At 45.9% G+C, this 19,594-nt stretch overlaps 1 protein-coding gene across 2 annotated transcripts in view; it reads left to right on the top strand.

The window, feature by feature from the left end:
* GRSF1 (G-rich RNA sequence binding factor 1) overlaps positions 1 to 19,594 on the top strand; it is a 300,991-nt gene that overhangs the window by 16,564 nt on the left and 264,833 nt on the right. For both annotated transcript variants that reach the window (XM_085640993.1, XM_085640994.1), the window contains exon 2: positions 11,144 to 11,285. In XM_085640993.1, coding sequence (XP_085497119.1) covers positions 11,144 to 11,285 — 142 coding nt within the window. The remainder of the gene's footprint in view (positions 1 to 11,143; positions 11,286 to 19,594) is intronic.

Raw genomic sequence — 19,594 nt, 5'->3', positions numbered from 1 at the left:
CACTCTACGCCTCTTCACTCTACGTCTGTATACTGTACTCTGCACCACTCCACTCTACTCTACACTACTCCACTCTGTGACGCGGCACTCTGCCACTACTCCACCCTGCACCACTCCACGACACTGCACGCTGAAACAATCTACTCTACTCCACTGCACTCTATTCCGCTGCACTTTATCCCACTCTCTGTGCCACTCCATGCCACTGCAATTAACGCTGCGCCACTGTATGCCACTGCGCTCTACCGTGATCCACTATATTCAGCCTTGCACTATTCCACTCTACTTTATTCTGAAACAATCTACTCTTTGACACTGCACTCTTAACCACTGCCCTCTACGCTGCGCCACTCTACGCCACTGCACTCTGCTACACCACTCTGCTCTAAACCACTGCAGTCAACGCCAATTCACCCTACACAACTTTACTCAAAGCCAATGTACCCTATGCCACTGTACCTATGCCAGCTACTTTGCACCACTTCACTTTACGCCGCTATGCTCTACAACATTTGACTCTATGCCACTGCATGCTTCATCACTCCACACCATTGCACTCTACACCACTCTATTCTACTCTGCACCACTGTACTCTACGCACATGCTCTCTGCACCATTCTAATCTGCACCACTCTGCCACTGCGCTCTATGCTACTTCACCATTCTACTCTGTCAATGCAATCTGCACCATTCCACTTCACTATGCGTCACTGTACTCGGCAACACTGCTCTCTCCACCACTGACCTCTACTGTACATTGCTCCACTCTACGCCACTGTACTCTACGCCACTCTAATCTACTCTGCACCACTGCACTGTACTTCACTTCACTCTACTCTAAAACAATCTACTCTATGCCACTGCAGTCCACTCTGCTCCACTCTGCTCCACTCTATGCCACTCAGCACTACACCACTCTATTCTACACAGCTTCACTGTGCCAGTCTACTCTGCTCCACTGCACTAAACGAAACTGTACTCAAGGCTATTGATTCTACGCCACTCTACACTATTGAACTGTCACTTTACTCTGCACAACTCTAAACAAACGCATTCTATTCTACACCACTGCACTCCACGACACTCAAGTCTGCAGCACTGCACTCTGTGCCACTCTACTCTATGTCACTCTAGTCTTCACCAGGGTAGGCCACTCTACTGCACTCTGGGCCAATTCACTCTACACCACTCTAATCTACTGTGCACCACTGCACTCTGACGCTACTTCACTCTACCCCGCTTTACTCTGCACCACTCTGCTCTATGCCATGCACTCTACTATGCACCACTGCACTTTAAACCACTCCACGCGATGCTTCTCTACTCTACGCGATGCTACTGTATGCTACTCTACTCCACGTCACTCTACTCCACGCCACATCACTCTACGCCACGTCACTCTACTCCATGCCACGTCACTCTACACCTTGCCATTTGACGCCACGCGACCCTACTCCATGCCACTCTACTCCACGCCACCACGCCACTCTACACCTTGCCACTCTACGCCATGCCACTTGACGCCACGGCACTCGACCCTACACCATGCCACTCTAAACCACTCTGCGCCGCGTCACCCTGAGCTTCTTCACTCTACTCTGGAACAATCTACTCTATGCCACTGCACTTTGTGCCAATGCTCAATATGCTACTGCGCCACTCCAATCAACGCTGTGCCACTCAACTCTTCACCACTCTACGCCACTGCGCTCTACCCTGCACCACTCCACTCTACTCTGAAACAAGCTACTCTTTGCCACCGCACTATACACCTCTGCAGTCAATGCCACGCTCCTGTACTTTAAACCTCTGCACTCTACCAATGCATTCTACACCACTTTACTCAAAACCATTGCACCCTAAGCCACTGCACCTACGGCGTTAACTACTTTGCACCTCTGCACTTTACGCTACTTCACTCTACAACATTCTGTTCTATGCCACTGCACTCTACGTCACTGTACACCATTGCACTCTACGTCACTCTGTTCTATTCTGCACCACACTACTCTACGACCCTGCACTCTGACACTCTATTCTGCATGACTGCACTCTACGCCACTCTCTCCTGCACCGCTCTGCACTCTCCTGCACCGCTCTGCACTCTCCTGCACCGCTCTGCACTCTCCTGCACCGCTCTGCACTCTCCTGCACCACTCTGCACTCTCCTGCACCACTCTGCACTCTCCTGCACCACTCTGCACTCTCCTGCACCACTCTGCACTCTCCTGCACCACTCCACTCTCCTGCACCACTCCACTCTACCTTGCACCACTCCATTCCACTCTACTCTGAACCTCTCCACTCCACTCTGCGCCACTCCACTCCATTGCAATCTACTCTGCACCGTTCTACTGTATGTCACTGAACTCTACACCAGTTTATTCTGCACCACTGTACCTAACGTCAATTCACTCTAGGCCACTCTACTACACTTTACTCTTCGACACTCCATGATAGTCGACTCTATGATGCTCTGCTCCATTAAACTGTGCTCCACTGATACTCTACTGCACTCTGCTATTCTACAACACTACTCCACTCTGTGCAACTCGTGCCACTTTACTCCACTCTGTTCTGTGACACGGTACTCTACAACACTGTACGCTATTCCATGACACTCCACTCCTCTCCATGCCACTCAACTCTACTGTACGCCACTCCATTGTACTCCACTTTACTACACTACACTCCACGCCACTCTCCTTTACCCCACTAACTTTTATCCATATCGTACAGCAGCCATTCTGGAGTACAACATTGCTAAAACATATTGCAAACGCCTATAGCTCTTGCATAGGAGAGGCCTATTGGCTTTGCCAATGCTTGTTACTGTACAAGAAGTTCTTGGGGAGTGTAGCCTTTGTGGACTTTACAGGGCTTGTCAATCGCTGGACAGATTCGTTTCTTTGGAGGTTAACTCAATTTTCTCCCCAGAGGTTTCTTTCTGTGGTGCTTCACCACTTTTTTATTTTGTTATTCCCGGTGTTTGCCAACAACTGTTAAACCTCAAAGATCCAGACAGCTGGCAGCAGCCACACTTACATCTCTGCCATTCGCAGGACTCGGGGCATGTTTCATATATTTTATTTTTTCCCTTTCTTGGACATCGCTCCTTCCCACAGCACTCCTGTTGCATCACTTCAGGAACTTTTATTAACTCCAGCACACCCAAAATAAGTATCCAACACCAGTAATAGAGCATGAAATGAAAGCCCCATATCTGAACGTTTACATTTTCAGGGGCGTGTGCGAAATCTTGTAAAATATCTAATGATCCACGAGAGTAGAGGCTTCAGAAATCCATTTGTTTGTTAATAAAAAATCATTTTGTCGTATTTGGTGCCATATAGTGATGCGACAAATTATGGAAGCGTTCACATTATGCATGGACTGCAGTTATTACAAAATGCGGCTGCCAGATTACTTACGGGTATTCCAAAGTTCTCCCCGATTTCCAAGGCCATCCATGACTTGCATTGGTTGCCTATCCACAAGAGAGTTCAGTTCAAATCCTTGTGCTTGGTGTTTAAGGCCTTGAAGGGTGAAGGCGCAGGTTACCTGACTAAGCATCTTACTAGGTATGTCCCTGCCCGGCACCTTCGTTCAGCAGAGGCCGGACTTGTCACGATTCCTACCATAAAAAAAGTCCGTTGGGGAGGACGCAGTTTCTCTTATGGGGCTGCCAAGCTCTGGAACAAACTACCTCCCCATTTGAGACATTTGGAGAATCTACTCCAGTTTAGGAAAGCTCTAAAAACTTGGTTGTTTCAATAACTACGCCAGCTTAGAATTTAGGATTTGTGGACAGCGCCAGGACACCTACTTGGTAATCGCGCGCTTTATAAAACACCATAACATAACATAACATGTCAGGTCTTTAATAAAGGCCAGTCTTATTATGTGAGGAATTATACTAGGTATGGGTTTGCATTCTAGAAAGGCTCTCCTAATGTCACCCTGATTATACAGGACTTTTAATATATCAGGGATCTAGTTGTGTTAAATCTTTAAATATTAACAAACTCCGCATATGCAGAGGCACAGTTTATAAATAGGATCAGTTTAGGCCAGCTTTCTGATAATGGTAGGTTTCTGTATCTGTTATGTTATATGTCACTTGTAGAGCGCACGTTCACCATAAGGACTCCTGGAGCTGGTAGCAGAAGGAAGCATCGATCACCAGTTTAGGCATAAGATTGTTGGGACAACCAAGTTTTCAAGAGTCTCCTGAAATTCCTATAGTTAGCTACTGATCTGACATCCAAGGGGAGGGTATTCCATGTAAGAGGAATCAGTACAGAAAAACTGGCCCCTCCTAGCTTTTTCCTTTTGCTTCTTGGCACCTTTAGTAAATTTAGATGAGCAGATATCCGATGGCGAGTAGGCATGTGGCGCTGAAGTTTGGTCAATACAAACCTGGATTTTTACCATGAAGACCCTTAAAAATCTTACAGGCTGTTTTAAAGATGGTCCTCTGGGCCAGGGGGAGCCAGTGGAGCTTTTCAAAGCAGTGGCTTAGTGTGGCAATGTCCTGGTTGGCAGAAGACCAGCCAGGCCACCTGATTTGTCACCAATAGCAAACTGTGAATTAATATAGTGGGGAGTCCAAAGTAGAGGGCATATGCATAGTCAATCCGCGATATCACTAGGACAATATTTTGAATGACCCCTTTCTCTGTAAAATATCTGCGTATTTCCTTATTCTTCGAAGTTGGAGATGGCAAGAGGATGACACAGCTACAATCTGTTGTTTGAGAGATACATCTTCATCAATAAGAATCCCAAGGCTTTTCACCGCTCTCTTAAGCTTGGGGGAGGAGCCTAATTCTGAAGGCCAGAAAGAAGGGGTCCATTGGTTCGAGTTATTTTTCGCTACCACCACTTCAGTTTTATCGGAGTTTAACTTTAACTGATGAAAATTCTTCCAGTCCCGAATATAAAGTATGATGTTTTGAAAGAGTACTTTAGACTCTATAGTGTTGATCGCAAAAATTAGCTGCATGTCATCCGCGTAATTAAATATTTTCATATCTTGCTTCTGAAGAGAGTGTAGTAAAGTATGTAGAGGTTAAACAAGTGAGGGGATAAGAACGATCCCTGAGGCACACCACAGTCCAAGGGGACCTTGGCAGAGCGATATGGGGGAAGGGAGACTGACTGAATCAGATTTTTGAGATAGGAGGTCAATCACTCAAGTGCAGTGCCACACAGTCCTGCATTACTGACACAGTCGATCAATAAAGTATGATTGACCGTGTCAGATGCTGCTGAGAGGTCCAGCAGGTCCAGTGCCTGGGTGGACCCATTGTCTGCTTCCTTCTTCATTTTGTCCATAACAGCGAGAATGACTCTGTCAGTCGAATGCGCAGGACGGAAACTGGCCTGGTGAGAGTCCCAAAAGGAGCAAAGGTGTTGGGCTACAAGAGACTAGTAACTTAGCTAAAAAGGGCAGCAAATAAATACGTCTGTAGTTCTCAAGTATAGTGGGGTCGTCCCCAACTTTTTAGGTCTCGCCTGACCCAGCGCATGCGCTGGTCTGGCGAGACTTATTGAGAGGGCTCCCAAAAGTGCTACCAGGCCAGCCTAGAGCCACAGTGCATGGACGCGCGCGCCGCGTTTTACCGCGATTACTTTCACTTTCGCGGCCGCTTTGCATAGCCAATAGGTCTCGCTTTTGGGACCTTATAAGTATTTAGTTATGCAACTGTTGCATGGCTAAACACTTATAAGGTCCCAAAGGCGAGACCTATTGGCTATGCCAATGCTTGTTTTAAAAGAGGTAGCACTACTGTCTCCTTAAAGGAGTTGGGGACCTTGCCCTGGGTGATAGAGAAATTGAGGAGAGTCATTGCTATATCCGGAAAGCAAGGAAGTTTTATTTCGGACGTTGGGCGGACAAATATCGTTGGGTGACTGTGACCATCAGCTCGACTCCCTGCTCTTTGCTGATGGCCTGAAAAGCAGCAAGAGACGTCGAATTTCTATCTTGGGATGGTATGTTGAAGGCTCGAGTGCTGGAGGAAATGATTTTTTTATAACTTTTATTTGCTCTATACAAAAAAAAGGTATCTGGCAGCTCTTTCATAATGCCGGAGTACAGATTACAGCAGAATTCAGAATATATTTTTGTTCTGATTGTACCATTGCTCAGTTTCTTACTCTACTTTCTGAGAAAGTGTCTTGTTAATTGCTCTGACAAATTTATTTTCAAGCATTTGACAAAATGTTTTTAATAATAAACCCAGATGATACTTGTGGTCCAGTGCCTGCTTTGCTGGCTGAGGTTCAATACCGTTCATAGTCTGGCCTTCTCCGCTTGATCACCTTATAAATCTGGAGCATCTCAGTTCTTCTCATCGTGCCTCAGTTCCATTGCTCCCACAATTGTGAGCATTTACCCTAGCCATTTATTAATGTTGGAACATTTATATTTTACTACTTTATGAACTCTACAAGGTCTTTTTACATTTTAACTGTTATGGGCCCAATTTCTAAAGCTATTTACGTGTGTAAGTTTGGCTTACGTGCGTAAAAGTTTGTTTTGCAATCCGTAAAAATTTACTTGCATGAAGATTTCATGTGAGTAAATGTGCCCACGTGCTGAAAACACACGAGAAGTGGTCGTTTCAAGACTGAAATGCCCGGTGGGTTTTGGGCACCTGCAGACTTAAATGTTTTAAGGGGATTTACCAACTTCTCTGTAACCCTTTCTCTCTCTGGAAAAGTTTGAAATTTTACTCCTGGCGAAGGCAGGAGTAAAACCTTCTTAGGGAAGGCAGATTCACCGTTGGAAAGTATTCTCCCTTTGGAGAAAAAAGAAGCACATTTGTAACAAGATAATTTGCTCTTGCTTAAATACACCTTCACAAAAGCAAATATATATAGTTTTATATTTACTAATGCCGAAATAAATCCCACAAATGTTTGCTACGAGTAAGCCTGGAAACCTGCAAATGTTGAAGGTTTCTGGGCATACTTATGTAAACATTTGTGAATTTTAGGAAGTCGTAACTCTGCATAGATTTGTGGGTGCACCTTTGTCTCTTTCTTTTAGACTGGGGCCCTAATTAATTTTTCTTGTTGCCCTAAATGGCTTTACAGTACTTTTCAGCTCTTATTGTTTTGTTTTAGTATTGGCATGAATTCAACTCATTTTATTGAATTATGCCTTCAGGAATGGGATTTAAAGCTGATGGTAAAATTTCACAAGTTGAGCAAAGCTGAAACCTTTGTGTGTTCTTTTTTCAATCTGTAAGTGTTTTTTGATACTTTTTATTTTGAGAGTAAATTGCACATCTGTTAAGCATAAATGTGAACTTCATCCTTTTTTTCCTAAATTGAAAGTATTTTCAGGTAAATTTTATCTTAAAAGCAAACAATTGACAATCGTCCATCTGGATGTATTTGTATGTAATAAAGGAATGCTTGAGGGAGCATTGTGACTAACCACAAAATAGTTCGATTTTGCAAACTTATATGCTTTTTAGGTCTCGCCTAGGCAGCGCTTGTGATGACTCTTTTAGACTTGCTGAATTCAGGATATTTGCAAAAAGCTCCGCCTACTTCCCTCTCATCTTTTTAATTGGCTCCTGTCCCTGTCCTGTGTAAATAGTGGCTTTTCGTTGGTCATTAGGCTTTGTAATCCCTCCTTGGTACCTCCCTGTCCCTTTTTGTAACCTCCCATGCGGATACTCCCCTATTACATGTGGTGTTACGCCCTAGGGTTTAATTACAGTCTCAAGGCATTATTTTCTTAAAGGCCTTGAGACAGGACTCTTGGTCCTAAACAAGGTTGCCAGTAGTTACTTTACTCACTAGCACATCTCACATTTATATTAGACCTTCTATAAATTTTCCTTCATCAGCTCCACATAGAGTACAACCTATTCCGGAATTAATGTAATAATTCTTTTGTCACATTCCAAAGCTACTAATTGTATATATTGAATGTACTGTGGTACTGTCTTGCATGCAATGCATTATGGGTAGGGTGGATTTACCATATCTTCAAAGTTTATGATGCTCACTAGGGACCTCTAGGCGGTACTGCACCTACACATCTCACATTTATATTAGACCATCAATACATTTCCCTTCATCAGCTCTACATAGAGTACAGCCTAATCGGAATTAATATAATAATTGTTTTGTCACATTTCAAAGCTATTAATTGTATATATGGACATAGCTATTTGAATGTAATCGTGGTACTGTCTTGCATGCAGTGCATTAGGGGAGTACCATATGTGATCAAAAGTATGATGCTCACAAGGGACCTCCAGGTGCAGCTTGCAGTACTTCACCTATACATCTATATTAGACTTTCTATAAATTTCCCTTCACCAGCTCCACATAGAGTACATCCTAATCCGGAATTAATATAATAATTATTTTGCTACAATTTAATGCTACTAATTGTATATATTGAATGTAATGTGGTACTTTCTTGCATGCAATGCATTATGGGTAGGGTGGATTTACCATATCTTCAAAGTTTATGATGCTCACTAGAGACCTCCTGGACGCAGCTTGCGGTACTGCACGTACACATCTCACTTTTTATATTGGACCTTCTATAATTTTCCTTTCATCAGCCCGATAGAGTACAACCTAATCCGGAATTAATATAATAATTCTTTTGTCACATTTCAAAGCTACTAATTGTATATATGGACATAACTATTTGAATGTACTTATGGTACTGTCTTGCATGCAATGCGTTATGGGAGTACCATATGTGACCAAAAGTATGATGCTTACTAGGAACCTCTAGGAGCAGCTTGCAGTACTGCATCTAGACATACCGTGCTGGGGCTTTGCTCACTAGGGACCTCTATGAGCAGCTTGCGGTACTGCAACTAGACGAGCAGTGCTAGTACCTTGCTCACTTGGAACCTCTAGGAGCAGCTTGCGGTACTGGCAGTGCTGGTGCCTTTCTCACTAGGGACCTCGAGAGCAGCTTGCGCTGCTGCACCTACCACATCTCACATTTTATATTGGACCTTCTATAAATTTCCCTTCATCAGCCCGATATAGTACAACCTAATCCGGAATTAATATAATAATTATTTTGTCACATTTCAACGCTACTAATTGTATATATGGACATAACTATTTGAATGTACTTGTGGTACTGTCTTGCATGCAATGCATTATGGGTAGGGTGGATTTACCATATCTTCAAAGTTTGATGCTCACTAGGAACCGCTAGGAGCAGCTTGCGTTACTGCACCTACACTTCACATTTATGTTACACTTGCTCAACATTTCCCTTCATCAGCTCCACATAGAGTACAACCTAATCCGGAATTAATATAATAATTCTTTTTTCACATTTCAAAGCTACTAATTGTATATATGGACATAGCTATTTGAATGTACTCTTGGTACTGTCTTGCATGCAATGCATTATGGGAGTATCATATGTGACCAAAAGTTTATGATGCCCTTCCAAGGACCTCTAGGAGCAGCTTGCGGTACTGGCAGTGCTGGTGCCTTGCTTTGCGGTACTGGCAGTGCTGGTGCCTTGCTCACTAGGGACCTCTAGGAGCAGCTTGTGGTACTGCACCCACCACATCTCACATTTATATTAGACCTTCTATAAATTTCCCTTCATCGGCTCCGCATAGAGTACAACCTTACCTAATCCGGAATTAATATAATTCTTTTGTCACATTTCAGGGCTCGACAAATTCACTCGACGGCTCGCATTTGCGAGTCAGATTAATTCAGGACGAGCTATTTTTAGGTCCTACTCGCCCTTACTGGAGAGTAGGAATACACACTGACACTTGACCTCTGCCTCTGAAAACGGGAAATGTGACAAGATAGCAAGATTTAAAGGCATCTTTATTGCTCACAAAGTAAATGAGCAATAGAAATGCTTTTAAATCTTGTTAACATGTCACATTTGCACAGCTTTCAGATTAGAGGTCAAGTGCATTTCAGTTGGGTCGAGGAGATTTTGTAGGTTACTAGACCTGCAGGTCTAGTGCATTTTTTATGATTTTTCGAGCCCTGCATTTTAAAGCTACTAATTGTATAAATGGACATAGCTATTTGAATGTACTTGTGGTGCTGTCTTGCATGCAATGTATTATGGGTAGGGTGGATTTACCATATCTTCAAAGTTTATGATGCTCACTAGGGACCTCTTGGAGCAGCTTGCGGTGCTACACCTAGACAAGCAGTGCTGTTGCCTTGCACACTAGGGAGCTCTAGGAGCAGCGTGCGGTACTGCCCTGAGACATACAATGCTGGTTCCTGGATCACTATGCAATCATTAGCAATGCACTTGGTCTCGCATTACTAAAAGTATGAGCTATTGGCGTTGCATTATTATTTTCAACGTCAAAACCTCAAACTATCAGTAATGCGAGACCTATTGCATTGCAAATACTTTTTTATATTGAAACCACTGTCAATAATGTAAAGCAAGCTTACTGCTTGCTCTTTTTCTTTAGAGCGCTCACCAACAGTGAAGGCTTTGTATTAATGAACCACATATACCATTTTTACCATTTTATACATATGGCTGCATATCTTGGGTTCGCTGCAGCCAATCCTCTTTCCCACACCCATACTTGGGCAATGTAAACTGGCAGCCAAAAGACTTGTGCTGCAGAGGGTTAGGTCTACTTGTCCTGTAAATTAAATAAATATGAGGTTTTGTCTCTGACAATGACACGTTCTAGGTATAGGGCGATAGAAATTCCACATGCCTGTTGATAGTACAGGTTGAGTGTGTCCTGTCCTTCATTTCTTTCCTGTCTTCCACAAAGCGATTACCTCTGTAGATATGTAATGTAGACCCTGTGATAGAGTATGTAAACTCAAAATTGTCAAAAGTAGGTCTGCACTAAAAGTACTACACCAAAAAAGTGCAATATAATGTAGAGAGAAAAAATGTGGTCAAGTACCACGAATGAGCACAAGCGCTGTTACTTGCATAGGGGTTGTCATTTATGCATGCTTACATTGTGACTGTTTCCTTTTCTGCAATAATAATGTCAGGGCATTGACCTACTGTAACTAATTTAATGTGCTGCTTCGTTAATTAAGTTTGAAAAGTAATGTCAAGGGAGTTATCCTCGTCTCGTACTTATTGCTGATTCTTGTTTTTCTTTTTTCTTTTCTTAAGTGGACCCATGTTGATTGTAAAGAGGAAAAATACCCTCCACTTCCACAGTACCAAAAGAGTCCTCCTTCAACAATGGCTGTTGTGAAAGTACGGGGTTTGCCATGGACCTGCACTGTGGAAGATTTGATTGGCTTTTTCAATGGTACGGTAATGATGATTTAAATGAATATTATATTATTGTTATGACTGGATTGTTAATTAACTTGTTATGACCTAATGTTGGACAGTGATAATGAATACACTAATAGAAAAAAAACCTCCCTTTTCTTGACACTCATTCACTGACATATAGCATTCATTCAATATATCTTATAGGTTAAACATTTCTTGCCAATTAGCATGTATACAATTTCTCTAAACACTAACCACAGTGTTTTGAGAAATTGTATGCATGCTAATTGGCACGAAAGGTTTAACCTATAAGATATATTTAAAAAAAATTATATTTTTATTGCCATTTTATAAGTAACAAAACATGGTACTGTACAGTTAAATTCTATGGTACATACATAATGTTCCAGAATAGCATACATTTAGTTGTATAGCCGATATTCTCACCAAGAAATGTTCCACATTGTGTCCAACTAGAAATCATCAAGAATTCATGGCATTTTGCATCTTATCTCTGTCATAATTACTTCATTCACAATGATTCCTCACATGGGGGTTCACAGATATTCCCACGGTAAGCATTCCACCTGCTCCACACCCGCGTCCATTTTTTGGGGGATACTCTGTGGACATGGACCGATTTCTCCACCACCATTGCATTGTCCATGTCTCGACACCATTGGTGAAGGGTAGGGGTTTGCCGGGACCCCCGGCGTTGAACTATATTCCCCTTTGCCAGTGTCATACCCAGTGTCGCCCAATCCTGAGTCATGTGGTTGAGATCTGTGGGCTCCCAAATGTTAGGAAGGCATCTCTTTGGTTCTGGTAGAACCATAACTTCCGTGACTTGCGAGATTGTGCGCATAACTTCCCCCCAATAACGTACAATCTCAGGACAGTGCCAGATAGTATGCAGGAATGTGCCTAATGCGCCACACTGACGCAGGCAGAGGGGTATGTCCGTCCAGCCTATTTTGTGCAAAAGTGTTTGTGTGCAGTATGTGTGGTGTAACATTTTTAATTGTATCAATCTGGATGATATCGCAACCTCCTTTGGGGACGCGAGTGCCTCTTGCCAATCTGTGTCATCTAATTTGCCCACCTCTGATGAGTCAAATGATCCGTCAGGAGTCTATCCTCCAGCGGTGATGCCTCTGCGAGTTGTGCGCTTGGTGGAATTATCCCCATGAGTGTGTGTCTAATCTGCATAAAACGGAATGTTTCCGTCTGTGCTAGTCCGTACGTGTCCTGTAGCTGGGCAAATGTGACTATTTCACCTTTCTTCCACATATCTCCCACCTTCGAGATTCCTATAAAATCCCATTGTTTAAGTCCTTTGGTGTTGCGTAGCATACCTAACCTTTTTGTTTCCCATAATGGCGTGGCCTGCGTTATTACCCACTCCCAGCCCAGCGCACGCTGCGCCTCAAACCATACCTGGATGGTGTGCCGTTGGACCTGTGAGAGCAGTCCGTTTAACCTTGTTATAAAGTGCTCCTATTATCCCTTCAGTCTCCAGGAGATGTCTATCCATGCGGTATGCTGGGTTGTCTTGCGTGAAGCCATTGATTAATGACTGTGAGTTGCGAAGCCCAGTAATATATTTTAATATTGGGGAGGGCAATACCACCGTCGTACCAACTCTTTACAAGTTTATGCATAGCAATGCGGGCCGCTTTTCCGTCCCACAGCAGAGTGGTCACTTTGCGTTTATTGCTGTGCAGTATGCTGGGGAAACTGGGAATGGTGTATTCTGGAGGACATATAGGAATCTGGGGAGTGCCATCATCTTAAAAATGGCTGCATCCTATAAGATATATTGAATGAATGCTGTGTCGGGGAATGAGTGTCAAAAAAAGGGAGTTTTTTATATTAGTTTATACACTTTGAAACCCTGACCCTTTTTTCTACTAACAGGGCACTTCTCCCATTTTTGCGGGGACAGTGAGAATGTACATCTCCTCTCCTTGCAGTTCCCAGCACAGAACATTATGGTGTGTTTGGGTGACTGTACCTATTAGTGTGTGTAAGAAAATTGGTTATTATTAGGAAGTGAGTCTTTCACAGGTAATAAGTCTGCAACCTTGAAGTTACTGGGAACTAAAAATGCCTTTGTAGAGAGGCCGGGCGGTCCAAGCTCTACTCTGGGAGATGTTGTGGGCTTGTACCCTCAGCTCGCTGGTATGCAATAAACACCCAATAAGTGATTTTAAAGTCGGTGCTTTTTTGTGTAAAAAGAAAAAGTACTTCATTACCTAAACACTATACCGAATACTATGCATTAATGTACAAATATCTACAAGTATGCTGATGTGGCGACACCCTCATAACTGTTCACCCCTTCAATCAATCAATCAATCAAGACATTTGTAGAGCGCGCTACTCACCGGTGAGGGTCTCAAAGCGCTAAGGGGGTTGGGGGGAGCAGCTACTGATCGAACAGCCAGGTCTTGAGGAGTCTCCTGAAGGTCAGCAGGTCCTGGGTCTGCCGTAAGTGGGCGGGGAGGGTGTGCCACGTCTTGGCGGCGAGGTGGGAGAAAGATCTGCCGCCGGTGGTCGTTCGGCGGATGCGTGGGACGGTGGCGAGGGCGAGGTCGGCGGAGCGAAGCTGGCGGTTCGGGGTGTAGAAAGATAGTCAATTGTTAAGGTACGCTGGTCCGGCGTTGTGGAGTGCTTTGTTGGCGTGGGTGAGGAGCTTGAAGGTGATCCTCTTGTTGACCGGGAGCCAGTGCAGCTCTCTCAGGTGGGTGGTGATGTGGCTGTGGCGAGGGAGTCCGAGGATGAGGCGTGCGGAGGCATTTTGTATGCGTTGGAGTCTCTTCTGGAGTGTGGCCGTGGTTCCTGCGTAGAGGGCGTTGCCGTAGTCCAGCCTGCTGCTGAGTGCTTGGGTAACCGTCCTTCTGGTTTCGGTGGGGATCCATCTGTAGATCTTTCGGAGCATGTGGAGGGTGTGGAAGCAGGAGGCGGAGACGGCGTTAACTTGCCGGGTCATAGAGAGTGTGGAGTCCAGGATGAAACCCAGGTTGCGTGCATGGTTGGTGGGTGTCGGGTGGCTCCCAGCGTGGCCGGCCACCAGGAGTCGTCCCATGCGGAAGGGGTGGATCCGAGCAGGAGGACCTCTGTCTTGTCTGAGTTCAGCTTCAGCCGGCTGGTCTTCATCCAGTCTGCGACGGCCTTCATTCCCTCGTGGAGGTTGGATTTGGCGGTGGCCGGGTCCTTGGTGAGGGAGAGGATCAGCTGGGTGTCTTCGGCGTGGGAGACTATGCTGAGGTGGTGTGCTTGGACGATGTTGGCGAGCAGTGCCATGTTGATGTTAAAAATGGTCGGGGTGAGGGATGATCCTTGTGGTATGCTGCAATTGATTGTGGTGGCTTCCGATCGGAAAGGGGGGAGGCAGACTTCCATCCCCCAGCAAGCCCTGAAACCTATAATCACAACCCCCCCCCCCCCTGGACACAATATAAGAGTGGTGCTATCAAAAAGGCAGGTGTACTGGCTTTGTCACAGTGTCCCCTCACAAAAAAGAGCAAAAATAGCTTGCACAAAACATATGCAAAGCATTAAAATCGCTTGGGTTGGTACCACCTGTTTATAACCCTAACATATGTCATAATCACTCTCAGTATCATCGTTATCGTAAGGCAATATTCATGCAATTCAGTGTGTGCAGAGTCTTTCTTTTACTTTCAACATGCTGCTACTGCAGATTTAGAAACAACCAACATTAGTCCTTGCATTCCAAAACCCAGGTGAAAAAGCACATGATCCAACAGTGCTTTGAAACATTGAAAACTTCTCCCAGGGGCATCAGTGTATCTCCCTGGGAGGGGTAGCCTTTTTGGAGCTGTCTGCGGGGGGAGCTGATACACCTCTTACAGCCCCCCAACACTACACGACTGTTGGTGGTGCCCCTGCCCTTTCTGAGGCACCATAGAAGAACAAATGAGCACATTTCAAACCCTTGGAAGGACTTTTGGGGCTCCCCTTAGACCCAGCAAAGGGGTCGCTTGCAGAGATCCTTTTCTTTTTACAAATGTGGCCTTTCGCTTTTCATACTTTTTTTTTTTTTTTAATACAGACTGCCCATGCCCACTCGGGCACCTGGGTGCTGCGCTGTGTTGAGAGTTGCAGTGAGAGCTCTAAGGCCTCTTCGCACGGCATGCAGGGGAGATGTCAGCAGTGTGCTCCTGCTTCCCCCAGACATGGGCATGGGGAGCGGAAGCAACACACACTATGTCACCATGAAGTGCAGTAGCTTTATTTAATTTTTTTTTTTGCAAAAACATTTTTATTGCATATTTTCAATTACAAACACCTTGCAGTAATTACTCTCGTGCGGATGAACATATCCGATTGCCAGAAATCAATGCGGTATACAATCCTATTCGCTGTCATCCAGATAATCTGTACCCATCAGCGCTCTTATATGCATAAACACCCTCAAGTGCAGTAGCTTTATTTCATAGTGGCCACTGACCCAGGGAGATGGTGGTTTGTGGGACAGTTTTATTTGCATCAGGCCCTGGTGGTGGGATCCAACGCATGCCCCCTGTAAAAAGTAAATATGTTTCGTTCTGTAATGAATCTGGTGCTCATGTAAAGTGCTCTAATACCCGATGTCTCGAGTCTAGTTAGCGCTATATAAAACTCTAAAAAGGTTGCCCTGACCCAGACGCAGCCTCTTCCCCCCCCCCTTCCGGGGAATTTTGGAGTAATTTTGCTGCTGATTGGCAACTCTAGCAGTCAGGAGCATTTTCCTCAGACCTCTTGGCCTCTAATTTGACTTTAGAAGTGGTGCTTGATTTCCTGCTCCTGGATCGGTCCTCGCCGAGGGGCTTTCTAAGAGTCCCTCCACAGTGTGGCAGCAGAGTACCCTCCCTGCCACTCTCCCCATGTCCCATGGCTTCGGCTGCTGTGCAGGGCATGTGTGTCAGCAGCAGAGTCGGTGACCCCTCCTGGTGGGGTGGGGGGGGTCAGCCAGCTGCAGGGCTGGTACTCAAAAGATCCAAGGGAAACCTTCACGGTCCCCCTATGTAGGTCCAACCCTCTAATGTCTCCCAAAGAGCACAAGGGGGCCAGAACCATTTGTCCTGCAGAAACACTCCCAGTCCTTGTGTGCCAGTTGCAGCCAAAGTCCTTCAATCCATCCTTGCAGTGGATTCAAGTGGCTTCTCCTTTCAGATGTACATTCTTCCGCCATTGTGGCTCCCAGGTCCAGTGAGTGTACAACAGTCTCTCCCTTGTGCAGAGGTTTTGAAGTGGGACGGCAAGGTCTAGAAGTTTATGCACCTCAGCCCAATCCTAGAGTACCACTTCATCTCTTCACCCCCTATCCCTACCCTTCTGCACATCATTCTGGGACATTTAACTATGGCAGCTTGAAGTGGTCTGTTGATAAGACCTTCCGAGAGAGCTTCAGCCACACCCCTAACTGACACAGCTGCATGATCCAAATCCACCAAAACCTTAAAGGGGAGCCCCTCCTGTGTTTGGCTCCAGAGGTTTGGCCTTCCTCCTTTTCTGTGAGTTTGAGCTTGCCCAGGCCAGATGCTGTGTGAAGAGTTAATTAACAGATGAAGAGTTTTTCCCCACCCCTTCCTTTCCCAGGAATTGGGCCAAGCACTGGCAAATGGCTCTTTTGGATGGGGTGGCCTTTAATCCTCCGGCTGACAAGAATAGAAATTCAGTTGATTTGGGGTGTGGGGGGTGGGACAAAGGCCTAGGGTCGGATTTTGAGCTGAATCAGGGAACTGTGACAATTTTTTCCAAGTGCCATAAGCAGTACAGTCATTAAAGTGAATTTAGAGCTGCAGTTATCGTACATGTTTTCGCTAGGTTTGATACCATGCGGTTTATCTAGACCTACATAGGGTTAAACGGGGCAATAGTGCAGATTTCGCCCATAATGTATAGTTCAGTAAAGCATCTACTCTTTTCATTTAAGTTCTACAGCCATACACTATGAATGCCCACTCGCATTATAAAGCCTACGCCAGGACAGAACCATTCCCTGAAAGGTCACCTCTGTAGCAGGCTAACTGTAGAAACGAAGCTAAGCTTTATGTTGGTCTCACATGGTCAGCCTACATGTGGATACACGCGAGTGCAGACATGTTTGTGTGTAACTAACCCAGAGCCTTTTTAGGTCTCGGCTAGCGATGGCTGCGCTTGCGCAGTCTTGCTCGCGAGAGATAATGACTTGGGAGAAGAGGGGCTTGAACCCGCCCCTCTTCTACCCTTTTCTCCATTGGCTGGCCTAGTAAATGCTGGCCAGCCATTGGAGAAGAGGTCCCGTCACTCCAATCATGCCCCGTCCTTTTCGGATCGGGGGGCGTGTTTTTTGCGAAAAGTCTCAGGGAGGAGACAACAGCAAAACACGCCCCCGAATCCGAAAACGACGCTGCGTTTCTCCGAGGCATTTCTGCTCTGCCTGCCTCGGAGAAAGGCAGCGGTGTGCTTGTTCTGGCCTCCCCCGGGCCCTCCCTTGACCTTTTAAGGACTAGTTTAAACTAATCTCCTGGGTTGCAGGCTGTGGGACGATCAACCAGAGGCCTCTTCAAACCGTGCGCCGCCGGTTTTGGTCACACCGGACCAGACCGTACCACAGTCTCCTAACTCCAGCTCCAAACAACACAGCCGCCATTCATCGGGCACTTGGAGCACCTACTCCGGACAAACCACCCCCAACCGCCACTCGGAGCATTCCCTGCTTTCCCAGCCCCAGCGGCGCACCTCCCCGCAAACCGCGCTAAACTCCTCCTTCTAAGCGTCACAGGGGCCCAGGACGTGACCGAGGAAAAAGTTTGTGGAGACTCCAAGAAACTTTTTACATTCAAGCTGAGGCTGGTTACAAAGTAGCATTTTTTGTATTTATTTGTTCCTGTATGTTTTACTCCCGTTGTACAAGGTGGGTGCAAGCCTCCGAAAGTATTCGGCATCCCGGTGTGTGAGGTCCCCAACCCCCCCCATCGGGAACAAGGGGAGGAGAGACGCAGCGCCGCCCCCATCCCCAGCCCAGGCTGCGGCTCCAGATTTGCTTTCACTCACCCTCCCAAGTATTTCCCCGTCTCCACCCCACCCCCCCACACACACATGCCTTATGGCCGCGCCCCGCCCTCCCCTCGCGCTCACCCACCTGCCGCGCGCTGAGCTCTTTCTCCAGCTCCAGGGGTCGGTTCCTCCAGACCAGGTGATGCAGCGGGAACCTGCTGCTGTCCGGAGCCCAGCATCATCCCTCGAACATGCCGGGCCCGCCTCCTCCACCAACCGGCTGACGGGGAGGGCGGGGCGCTGCGGGGAGGAGGAGACTGGAGACCGGCGACAGAGACTGCAGGGTACGGGAGGGGAGAATGAAGGCAGAGAGAGGAGAGGGGGCGGAGAGCTGGGAGTGAGTGGTACGCTGCACGTTGGAGAGGAATGGGTAGATCTGAGAGACACTGCTGGGTACGGGAGGGCAGAGGGAGGGGGGAAGACTGATATCAGAAATCCCTTGTGAGAGAGTGTTTATTTTACTTTACTCTTCAGTGATTTCGTTCCACTGTATAACTTGTTTTATGTATAACATTTTGCAGCTCGTGAGAGACGCTCATAAACGGGAGCCTTGTGTAAATACTTTCGATCCCTACCGAGACTACCTTTGCTTTTGAGAGTGGGCTTGGCGGCCGTGATTGTTCGTTTAGACATTTGGCCTTCCGTGGATTGCCACACGCTGTCCGACACTTCTGTGTTCATAGCAGGCGCACAACACCCATTGGGCTCACCGGGCTTCAGCCCCCCCCCCCCCCGTCATGTGTGTCAGCCCGGCTGAGACAGCCTCGCGGGCTGGCGTCCGTCTAATTGCAGACGGACCCGGGTACTTCACAGGTCTTTAAAAGACTCGTTAATGAGGCTTTTGTTGCGTTTTCGCCCCTTCTTACAGCCACTCTGCCTATGGCTGGAAGACTTAGCCCCCCGAAATCTTTTTCAGCCCCCCCCCCCCCGAAATTTGTCTCTCTCTCATATGCATTACTTTTGTTGTATAGCACTACTTATATCAGTGTACAGACTCACAGTACTTTACATCACGCACACATTATACAGAGACAATGAATCATATACGTATGTAAATAATTGTAGAGGGAATGTTGCATAAGCCGACGAGGATTACAAAGTGTAGGAATCACATTCCATCCATACTGGTGGGCAGTATATTTTAAGAGGATTTGGTCTGGAGTAGCACAAACTCAGGATTTAAGAAAACTTCAGTGGTTGGGGGTTGGCTTTACTGACAAAAATGTATATCTGCCCAAACACACTCTTTTTAACAACATTAGAAGAATAAACAAGCATTTACAATGCAAC

This window comes from Triturus cristatus, chromosome 2_2 (genome assembly GCF_964204655.1).
Source record: "Triturus cristatus chromosome 2_2, aTriCri1.1, whole genome shotgun sequence".
Taxonomy (NCBI): domain Eukaryota; kingdom Metazoa; phylum Chordata; class Amphibia; order Caudata; family Salamandridae; genus Triturus; species Triturus cristatus.
The sequence above is the reverse complement of the archived record's forward strand: the minus strand, read 5'-3'. Positions and strand labels throughout refer to the sequence as shown.